We start from the raw sequence: 12,159 nt of genomic DNA on the forward strand, positions 1-12,159 counted from the left end.
TCAGCTCAAATTCATACCAGCAATTGGGCAGGAAGGAGAAAAGTGGCATGATGAATAAAGCTACTTGGTTTCAGGAGTGAAGACGTATAACTCCATCCCTTGTAGTATGTCTATTTTCTTCAAGCCTAAGCTTTAAAGCTAAACTTCTGTGGCCTGTGAGCTTCTCCTCTCCCCGGTAAAGGCAAATACAATTAGCTATCTCTTGGACTAAGGGGGAGAGGGAGAAGTCCACTACTTATGTGCTGGAGTCATCTGTGTGGGAGGGACATTTTCTGGCTGCAGTCCAAACAGAAAGTAGGCAGCATGAGTCATCCTGAGGTTCAATCTGACACCTCTCCCCTTGCTCCAGGATTCTGGACTGTATTACCTGATCCTAGCTCTTTCCTGCATGAAATATATGAGGTCATTTCCAAACTGTGAGTGTTCCTATGTTTCAGTTCATTAGTCTTTGATATTGAAAATGGTGTCTTTCCCCATAGACCACAAACTTAAGCTGTTTCACTTGTTTGGGAGGTAGGGAAATTGCAAATTGTTGAATTACTTAACATTTTTAGGGGGGGGGGATTCTAACAAGATTCTAAGACCCAGTTCACATGTAATGCTCTCAAAGGTAGGCCTATCCTGTGGAAATTGGAACTTTATAGACCATATAATATGCTATATTTGGGCTGTGGCTCAGTAGGAGAGCATCTGCTTTACATGCAGAAGGTTCTAGGCTCAAATTATGACATCTCCAGATAGGGCTCGGAATTTTCCTAGCCTGAAGCCATGGATAGTCAATCCTAGTCAGCAATACTGAGTTAGATAGACCAATGGACTGACTTGGCTTTCTGCCTTCCTAATACCACTGGCAATGACATGCCAATGACATCAATCATTAGGTGAGCATTTGCATAATGAGTTGACAATTTCTACTGATTCCTATGGAAAAAATTCTAATGCGCTCCTGACCACAGAATTCTGACCCCCCCCCCAAAAAAAACACCTCCCCAAGAAACCTCAGGAAAAATCTCTCTGATTTGTCCAGTTGCTCTCCATCCTGCAGCTAACTACGGAAGTAAAGAAAAAAATCCGAATCTGGTTTGGGTACTAATTCTTAGTGTTCAGATGAGTGAATTTTCCCATAGCGAAATTTCATAAAGTAGGACCTGCGTGTACAAGGCCCTTCACTTATGCACATCCCACTCACATGTGACTGCATTTATTCAGGTTGTTGCTAAATGATTGAATGAATGAATAGGCCTTCCCTTGGCCAGGGCTGCTGCCTGGAAGTTGCTCGGGGGTGCTGTCTGAGCGAGGGAAGGTGCCCTTCAATCAACCAGCAGCACAGGGCAGGAGGCGCCTTCTCCCGGCACCTGCTGCTCCACTGCACATCCGTACCGCAATCCTGGCACCATTTCTACTGGGCGTCCTCCTCAGCCAGCCGCTGCCACGTGCACTGGCTCCCCTCAGGCAAGCAGGCAAGGTCAGGCACTCATAGGCGGAGTGATTTTCAGCTCAAGTCTCTCTCTCTCTCTCTCTCTCTCTCTCTCTCTCTCTCTCTCTCTCTCTCTCTCTCTCTCTCCTTCCCTGCACACCCTCCCTATTAAAGTGGAGTCTTCCCCACTTTTCACAATTTCAATTATGCGTGTGGGGCCCTGGAACGTAACTCCTGGGTATGTGGGGCACGGGACATTCCTGCAGTGTAAATTTTGGTTTTCGGAGGTTCTCTTTCAGTTTTTCAGTTATACAGGTTTTAAACACAATATTAATTAATGCTGAAAGTAATGTTCTATTTACAATTTGTATAGCAACAAATTACAGAGTTAGTTTGTGGTAGGGGGAGTCTTAGGATGAACCTAAAGGATGAAAAAGGTTTATGGATTTTGTGGCTCATGAAAGTTTACACCACAATAACTTCAAAGGTGCCACAGGACATTCTCTTGTGAAAGTATGTCCTGGGTAGCAGACAGAAAAAAAGAACAGTAAAAATGATCATAATAATTAAAATTGGAACTGTTTTCTTTAATAGTACTTAACATTTATATAGTGTTTTCACTAAATGCTTCACTCACATTATATAATTACAATCCTTTCAAACAATCCTGCAAAGTAAGTCAGTATTATTGCTTCTAATATTGTGGATCGGGACTAAAGCTGGGAGGGAGTAGTTGTCTAAGTTAGGTTCACTTAGTGATTTCATGGTGGAGGTGAGGTTTAAACAAAGATTTTCAAAGTTCATCTCTTAACCACTATAGCCATCATACTACATCAGCTTTATACCAATTTTATCAGTAAAATGGAGGTTGCAAAACAAATGATAAAATCCAAATGCTTTCACAGCTTTCCCTCTTTGAAACAAGGGATAGATGGGGAATAATTTGGTTGGTACAGACTGTTGCATAATGTAGACTTTACCCCACTGAAGCAAGCTATCATTTTTAATGTAACTACTCCGTATAACAAAACTACCTCCTTGTATTCAGCTATGTAAGCATAAGTTATAATTTCTGAGGAACACAGACATCACATTCTGAACACGATCAGATTTCATATTTGAGCGAGTTGAATAATTTACCAACATCAATCAACTAACATTAACCAACTATCAAATACAAAAGCAGTATCCCCATCACTATAAAAGCAACTTATATTATCTGAATAGAATGGTGGAAGAAGCAAGGGGATTAGTTTAAAGATTCAAATAAAGATTCAATGAGGTTAATCCGAGGAACAATTATTGCTAATTGAAATTCACAAGACTAGTCTACTCTGGATTTTATCTATTTAATGATAATTGTTGATGAAAGCAATTTTTCTTGGCATGTGAGCTCCTTCATTAGGGTCCCCAAAATGATGATGAAGCGATTTAATCCAATCATGCTATCACAAGGAGGCACTACAGAAAATGGACAGAATTCACACTTTGCTTCAGAGCCTACTGAGAAAATCCAAAATTTAACAAAATACAAAACGTATTTACATCAGAGTCTGACAAGTATGAAAGACTCCTGAGTAAGCTTAGCAGCCGAAGACGATTTTGTTTCAACAAGCTTTTCCACCTGAATGAAAAGATCTCTGGTTTATGTGTTGATTTTGTATTGTTTCAAACCCAGCTTTAGTTAAATTTTGTGCTGAATGTTTTTTTTAAAAAAACCTATTTTAGCTTGCTTTTCAAGTTGTATGTAGTGACATTGCCTTGAGTTGCATGTAAAAGGCAATTTGTAAATTAAACAACAACATATTCATACATTTATTATACAATATGTGCTAATGGGGTTCTGAATCTCCCAATTATCAGTTACATGAACTGTAGTTATCTGGCCTCAGAATGCTCCAGTAGGTAACCAAACCAGGTCTAAACAAGGATTTAACAATACAGATTTAACAATACACTGTACAGATAATTTGTAATGCACATACAAGGATATTATTCCTCACTCTTCAAGTAATGTAATGCTTTTCTAAGCTTTTCACAAACACTTCTACCTTAATTTATGTACTAAGATCCCTCTTCTTTGTCCTTGAGCAGAATGACACTTTGAAGAGGGTGCTAGTACAAGCTGCAAAAGAGCTCCATAAACAATGATCCTGCAGCCCAGGGAGCCCTTCAATAGAATTCAAGTCAGGGGGGAAATGACCTTGACAAATAGCCTTAGCTAGCAGGCATTGCAATTATTAAATATGTATAGGCTATGGAAGACTAAAAATGGAAAGGACAGTAAGCTCAGATAAGCAATTTTATCCTATATGTGACATTAAATATAGTGACTGTAGAGGTGGTATCTGTATCTTTGTCCTGTAGTAGAATTATTCTTATGCCAGATCTCTAAAGGATGTCCTTTGGAAGAAGTTAGGTATTATTGCCCCTTAACAAAACAGAATTATCCACTTTCACCCACAAAAGCTGGTGCTTTGTTTCACAAAAAAAGGCTGACACAATAAAAAGTAGCAAAATTCCAACTACTGTAAACACATCTCAATCCTGGTAAATCAGAATGAGAAGTTCCATAGGCACCTAAAGACTGCATGGACATCACATTACAGTAATCAAATAGTTGGACAACCCATTGATGTTAAAAGGTCTTAATTGCAGGTAGGGGACTAAAAATAAAAGGGGAAAGAAACTCATCCAGGGCAACCCCTGAGATCAGCAAAACATAGTTTCAGTGTAGCACATTGGGCTGAGGACATGAAAACAGTTACACAGGGAATAGCTCTGCAAAACGTAGAGGGGTACAGATAGGAACTGGTTAATGTTAGCCTATTGACTGTCTGCACTACAGAGAAAACAGGAACTCACAAAGGCCTTGCATACATAAAGATGGGGTAAAATAAAGGCAGGTAAGAGAACTGGGTGAAGAAACTGTTCTTCTACTACTAACTGCCAGACCCTCCTAAGAAAAGCTTGCTCATTCTTTGCATGTGTCAGATAATATGTTCATATAATGGTTTTTTTAATCTCCCAAGTTTATACCTTATAGAGATACATATTGTAGATTACAGTCATACCTCGGTTTAAGTACGCCTCGGTTTGAGTATTTTCAGTTTAAGTACTCCGCGGACCCGTCTGGAACGGATTAATCCACTTTCCATTACTTTCAATGGGAAAGTTCGCTTCAGGTTAAGTATGTTTCAGGTTAAGTACGGACTTCCAGAACCAATTACACTCATACTTCGGGTTAAGTACGCTTCAGGTTGAGTACTTCGCGGACCCGTCTGGAACAGATTAATCCACTTTCCATTACTTTCAATGGGAAAGTTCGCTTCAGCTTAAGTACGCTTCAGTTTAAGTACTCCGCAGACCGTCTGGAACGGATTAATCCACTTTCCATTAATTTCAATGGGAAGGTTCGCTTCAGGTTAAGTACGCTTCAGGTTAAGTACAGACGTCCAGAACCAATTGTGTACTTAAACTGAGGTACCACTGTACTGATAGTATTCCAATCAGTGGCCTGTGTCTGTTACTCTAAATTATACCCACCTGGTTTTCTATTAGTAATTTGTCAAATGCTATAGTTTTATCCATCATTTTGACTTTCACTGCAGAACACTGGGGACAGGGATGAGTAGAAGATAAAGCATTTGCCTCTGCTTCTAGCTCCAGTCTTAACAAGTTCATTTATTTATCTGCATATAAATTACCAGGGGGATATGTGAGTCACTATATTAATACTGTGCCAATACACAAAAACTTGAAATATGGTGCCTAAGTTCTATTTGATTAACTACTTTACATAATCTGTGCTCCGATTTCTTCATAGACTTAGCAACCAACTGTATCTTACAGTTAGTTTGTTAAACTACATGAAACAAAAGTAGAGGAAAGTTTGAGATCAGAAGAACTGAATACACTGCAGGGGAATTGAGATACTGAATGAAGAGACTGAGCCATAATGAATATAGAAAGTGAGCAAGCTGTGAAATTGCAACTACTACTTAACAGCCAGTTTAGAAGAGTTACAAGTAAAGACTGGTAATGCTAAGGTTTGACGACAATAATGTCATTATGTGACCTCAATCCAATGGTGTATTTTAGATATTTCTGCTTTAACTGTCATTGCTTACAATGTGGCTCATTGACATATAGCTGAACAAAACTTTACACAGGCTTTTCTCCTCTGACTGTTGCACAAATGTACTGAGTACGACCCCTGAACTATGGATGCCACTGAGGCAATGTCCTTTGCAACTGTATAGTGCAAATAGATTAACATTACAGTAGTTTCACATTTCAGAAATTCTTTAAAATACTGGGGACGAATTCAGTTCCGCACAAGTGTAGCATGGGTTGAGGTTCCCATAAAATTAATAGATCCCTACCCTCCATTCCCCACTTGTATACACTTGTATACACTAACACATACAGTTTCAAGAGCAGGAGCCACTACCGGCCATCAAGAGAAAGTCTTGGTTTACCTGTCACATACCTTCATCCAACCCTCAACCAAATGACTCATGCTCCAATCCACACAGGCTTTACATTTCCCTAGTGGCCATTCACTCTGTCTGCATGCATAGGCTCCATTTCGCCTATGGGAATCATTTGCATTCAAGGTGGTCAGGATAATATACAATGAGTTATTTTTTTAAGTATAAAATTACTACAGAACGCACAATTATCTTTTGCACAAATGCAAACATTATTTGGAAATAACATAATGCCATCTAATGTAAATGAGATGTCAAAGAACCATATATTACCAAAAATAATCACGTAGAAAAAGGCGGAATCATAATATATCAATACAATGTGGACAATGGGGAGGAACAAATTTATTGGTGAATTGTGGAAAGAGTTTTGAACTATAGAAAACTAAAAACTGTGGGAGGGAAAGTACAATAGCGCGAAAGACAAGTCACTAAAGGCAAAAAATATTTTTATAGTAACTGCTCTTACTATTTTCTGTTTCAAAAATAGAACACTCTAGAAAAAGAGACTAAAGCCATTTCAAACCTTAGACAAAACCCACGAATATCTTTGAGAAAAAGGTGATACAGATCAAGCGAAAGGGGGATAGTTCTAAATATGTGTTTGATTCATAGTTAGGTAGGTGCTACTGATCTTAAGTTCTAAAAGAATACATACATTTATTCCTGAAACCTAAACGTGGATATACAATGATGAATAATGCTGGATTTGCCAGAAAAATATAAAGGGTAATTCCTAGAAAGTCTATAGATATTAACACTCATTTCAAATTTGAAGTATGCTTTCTGTTTTGGCTCTTTTCCTTAAACACACTGGGAGTGATTGTGAACCACCCTAGGCATTTTTAATTGAAAGGTGGTGCAGAAATGTTTTAACTACAGTACATAAAATAAACAAACATGGATCTAGTAGAGAAAAATTGTTTGTACAACTCTCCTATGGGGGAAAATCTATTATGTTCACATGTGTACCCCTTCCAACAGGGAAATGTATAAGCTCTCTAACATTAGAGAGGCAAATAAAAGGAATGCAAGTCATTCATACTTCATACATATAATTCTTTCCTATAAATAACTGAGTATTATTTAAGTTCTGTTTCTGCAGTCAGGCAAGCAAGAAGAACAGTTTTTCATGTCCTTAAGTGGCCACCATAAAATACTGGGGCTGGGGCTGTTTTGGCAGGTTGAACGTTTTGCATGGTCTAGTAAGTTTATTAAAGCCAGTTAGAGTTTAAACATGAATCCATAAACCTCTAGAATAGTTTATAGTTCAGATCGTTTAAAAACTCACGTTGTAATTTATACAGAGTGGATTCTCCACTACTTCAGGTGTATTTCAATTCTTTACTGCCTCCTGGCGGCCGCACACACACACACCAAAGGGCATGATGACATCATGCCCACAAGCTGGGGGACATCCGCAAGACATGTCAGCACGCCCTGCGAATTGTGCGAGTGACATCAGCACAGTGCAGGGTGTGCACGCACACCGTGTGGCATACCTTCATCATGCGTGCATGCCATGGTGTGTGTGTGTGCATGGTGCGATGATGTTGCACAGTCCTGGGCCGCCTCAATTGTGACGGCAAGGCAGCGCCCGTGTCGTGTGATGATCACACATTCAGGTTTTTTGCTCTATTATCTGCATGCATGTTATCTAAATTCCTTCTGTATATAGATTGTAGTTGTGATAAATTCTGAAATGTGTAAAGTGACCCTGATAACTTTATTATCAGTATACCTCTTAGCTGTGATTTGCTACTACTCAAGTGCTAGGTTGCTTTTGTGGACAAAAGGAATGCTTTAGGTATTCTCCAGTTTCTCAGCTAGGGATTCTCCGACTGGCATTATAATCCTTCTCTCCTACACTGTTTACCATAGTATGCAGGGGAGGCTTAGTTTGCAGATATTCTCTCTTCTGAAGAGGCCTTCTTCTGACTACCTTTGGACAGTTTGGTGACTGAGGAAGTGGGAGGGTGGATATATATGGTCTATATATATATTGTGTGGTGATGTCAATATAGTTATTTTTTAAAAAAAGATGATTCTCATACTGAACTTTTAAGTTCAGCTTTAAACAGTATTATTTCCACTTCACTACCCGCACTTCAGTGGTATAAAGTAAGTTGCATTGATGATTCAAAGGCTTAAAACAAACTCTAAAACGTTTGCAGAATGTTCACCTATATTCCATGAAAATACTACAAATGATATCAACAAAAAGTACCACCACCTGGACGCAAAACAACTCTAGTAACCACAACTATCAGGTTTGAGTGGAGGCAATTTGGATAGAAAATTGTCAAGAACAACAACTTCAAGCATGATTTGCTTAAAACTTTGAAAACATCACATGTTGGATAAAATATGTACATGCTTTTGATACCATGAGCTTTGCAGGCAGCACATTGCTAGAGAGAGCAGAAGGCAAAATTAGATGAACCTGGTTAGAGGGGAAAGAACGATCTTTATGAGGCCAAAAACTGAACTGACTACATTTGATGTTCTACCTTTATCTAACTTACAAAAAATATTATAAGACCTCAATGGTCCTATTGCTACAATCTGTATGGCTAAGTAATTTCTTAAATCCTATTCAGCAGAGTAGGGCTCAGATAAAGATAATGCCTTGAATCACACACCATTTCATTTTTTGAATAAATAAATTAATACTCAGTTAAAAGAACATCACAGAAGCCCACATATCACCAAGATTAAATCTTTGAAGCCTCATGAAGATCAGATATCAAAAAGATTTTTGTACTGTCAATAGATATGCCAGCAAGGATACAAACATTTTCCACATACAAAATGGAAACTGTTTCAAAGGTATAAATTAATTTTTCTAAGTTTAATGAGAAATAAAACTACAACTATAATGCCGTGTGATTCTAAAGAGCTCAGGATATTTTGTGATTACATGACAAAAAGACAAAGTGCTTATAGTAAGGAAAATAGAACAATAAGGGCTAAAGATACAGCTGAGAGTTTTAATTGGGGAGTGTATTTTTCAGGATTTCAAAGGTGTCTGTTTAAAAGTCTGAACCTAAAACAGCTGAAATGTCCAAACTGGGTCGAAATAGCATACACATGCCGGGTGTTCTTAAAAGGGGAAAAGAAAAGGAGCACATAAGAAATTAGTATTGAAAATTCTGGTTGGACTCTGAGAAACGAAAATGTTGCAAATTCAGTACCCTTGTTTTAATTGTGGTTGCAAGAAACTAATAAGAACCACCACCCTTAAAAATATTTAAAACTTTGGTTAATATAATAAGGCTCCTTGAAAGAGATGCTAAAACAAACAAAAATTATTTTGAATGAACGATTGTAGTTTGGCTTCAGACACGAGAGGCAATGGACTAAAATAAATTAAAATGCTATAAATCGATAAACACACAAGACAAAATAGTTTTCAAATAAGAAGAAACTGAAGAACAGAATTTCAGTTTGAATACGAGGAATGTCAGTCAAGAAAAACTAATAACACTGGGAGTAAAGCTGCAAATAAAAATAATGCAAGTTTACATTAATTGCGAAAAATCACAGGCTTCATAAAATGAAACAAATATTGCTATTATGCTGCTAGAATGTGTGTGCATCATTCACTATTTCAGTTGAAAAGTCATCCTACTTTATTAGTAACGTCCTTGTTGAAATCCCCCCCCCCAATATTTCAACAGTTACAATTTTCAGTTGAAAGAGTATCAAATAATTCATCTGCAATTAGGTTTGCCGGCTTTAAAAACAAAGACAAAAGCAGTGAATTGGATAGTATATGTTGGAAAAGTTTAAACCTAACACTTTCAGTTATACTTTTAAACTTTTACATGATGCAGGAAAGCAAAAATTTATGTCGGTTAGAATTGGATAATTAGGATTTATCTACGAGCCACTCAGTCCCATACAACACAATTTGTTGTCATTTCAAAATGCATGAAAGAGGGAGCAAAGACACTAAAAACGTGCAGAGAGCAGTGACTGGAAATTAGAGGAAGTCATGCAAAACTTACTATTTCCACTAGAATTCCTTATAATTTAAGCAACTATACAATATTCCAAGACAACCAGCCTTCCCAGTGCTGCAAGCTCCACAAATTCTAAGAAAATTCAGACTTTAGTTCATTGAATGTGAAGCCATTAATACAAGTCTCAACTACATTCTCTGTTAGCTGGCTGGCTGCAGAAATGTTTTTTTTTTTAAAAAAGTTAGGTGATAATGGGAAAGAGAGTATCAGCAACAGATATGAGTTATGTCAGTTGTGTGGAACACAGGTAGAAGTTAAGAACACAGGTTCTTAGATTTTGAAACTTATAACAGAAGTGATAGTGCTGTGAACGAACATTTGAAACTGGGATACATTTGGTACTGCACTAAGAATATTTTCAAAAGAAAAATGTTACTGTCTCTTAAAAAGGTGGTATCTTTTGCCAGACTCCTCAGAACTTTTTTTGATAGATAGAATGTGAAGGTCAAAGGTTGGCTCAGCAATACCTCCCCCTCTTCAACTCTGCCATAAAACCAATCCATTAAATGGAATCTCATTTTCTACTTTTTCTTTAGGATAGACTACAATAAGCTGGAGGAATCACATCAGCTAAGTCAACATTGAGATGTTTTCAGCTTTGCCGTTTATACAACAGAATGACCTGCTACATATCTAGTACTGGTTTTGTTTTGTATGTTATAGAGCCGGCTTTTTTGCTCTCTTGTAATAGGTAAACTAGGTATGTTTATCTATTGGTCTCCCTAACTCTTTAAAATCAACATTGCAAAATAAGTTAGGGTACACTTAACAGGGAGTCAAACTCAGAATCAAGTAAGTGAAACATCACCCTTGCAATTCCTTCCCTCATTTATGATCATGGTCTAATTTGCTGAAACAAGAGATCCAAGTTTAATTTGCCTGAGTTTGTTTCACTATCAATAAAATGAAGGGGTAAATAATTAACTATGTTATGTAGCCATAGTGAAAGCATTTCAGTAAGTTTGGTATGAACCACTTTATAAACATAAATTGTTCTTGCTACTAATCTTTACGCATATTGTAAAGTATCTTAGTTTTATGAGGTAAATAATGGAAGAAAAGACTAAAAATGAGATCCAGACTCCCTCAATCTATCTGGAGGCTGAGATTGAGTATTCTGATGAAAATAGAAAGGAATATATTTACAAAATGTGGGTATGTGAGCTTGAATAAGGGCATGTTTAAGCCAATCAGAGCATTTTTCACTTCCTCACATTTTACTTAGATTTTTGGAAGAGTAAGCAGTAAAGAAGCAAAAAGAGGAAAGGCAAACAATCAGCAGATGAGCACGATTGCATAAACACAGCAATGCTGATGTGTAATCAGATTCTGAGGGCAGCACAGGTTATATGTAAGCTAGTGGTCAAGCGAACAAGGCAGGAGGGAAAAGACAAAACAGGCAACAAGTTGATAGAGCAGTATCAATCAATCAGCAGGTGCACAAAGCATCAGAACAGCAGTTCCATGAAGTCAGCAGATGCACACAGCAGCAAGGGAGCAATGCTAGCCAGTGAAAAGAGAGAAGTTCAGTTGGAGGTACTGCCTATAAGCAGTCATATACAAATGGCAGGAAGGATACATGGGCAGTACCTTGGGCAGTCTTATGCCACGCAATCAGTGGTGAAGAGGACCATTCCAGGAAATCAAGCAGCAAAATAGTATATTGCAATGCCAGGCAGCCAGCAAGTAGACAAAGCAGAAAGAAAGCAATGAGCGCCATATCATTTTTAAAAGCAGAGTTTGAAGAGGGCTGTGCCCATGAATAATCAGATAAAGCTGCTGGCAAGGAGGAAAGAGAAGCTCTTGAACAGATTGCCAGGGCAGTGAGATGACATTATTCTTTCAGAACTAAGAATATTTTAAGTGAAAGAACCTCAGAATCTGGATGCTCATCTTCCAGTAACAGCATTAGATCAACATAGTGTATTGTGAAAATCCACAAGAGTACAGCACACAAATGGAAATGAGGCTGAGCCCTAGTGCCTGAGGGAGGCCTGGGGACCCTCCTATAAATGAAATTAAAGAATGAGAATCCACAAGGAAATTAAAGAAATGGGAACGCGTCTAAAATTGTTTCTAATAAATGATTTCAAAATAAAACAAACCAAAATACTAGCAAAGAGCTGGATTAGAAATGATTGGCTGGGATTGAAGATGTTGCTTACCCCTCTCTGGAGCCCACAAAATGGGAATGTTGGGAATTTCTGCAGCAGAAAAACAGAAG

At 37.9% G+C, this 12,159-nt stretch overlaps 1 protein-coding gene across 20 annotated transcripts in view; it reads right to left on the minus strand.

The window, feature by feature from the left end:
- The window catches only part of GPHN (gephyrin), a 273,273-nt gene that overhangs the window by 120,036 nt on the left and 141,078 nt on the right, over positions 1-12,159 (minus strand). For 12 of the 20 annotated variants that reach the window (XM_060274078.1, XM_060274150.1, XM_060274076.1 and 9 more), the window contains exon 5: positions 12,101-12,139. The exons of the other annotated variants lie outside the window; for them this stretch is intronic. In XM_060274078.1, coding sequence (XP_060130061.1) covers positions 12,101-12,139 — 39 coding nt within the window. The remainder of the gene's footprint in view (positions 1-12,100; positions 12,140-12,159) is intronic. 20 annotated transcript variants of the gene reach the window in all.

Source organism: Zootoca vivipara, chromosome 1, assembly GCF_963506605.1.
Source record: "Zootoca vivipara chromosome 1, rZooViv1.1, whole genome shotgun sequence".
NCBI classification, from domain to species: domain Eukaryota; kingdom Metazoa; phylum Chordata; class Lepidosauria; order Squamata; family Lacertidae; genus Zootoca; species Zootoca vivipara.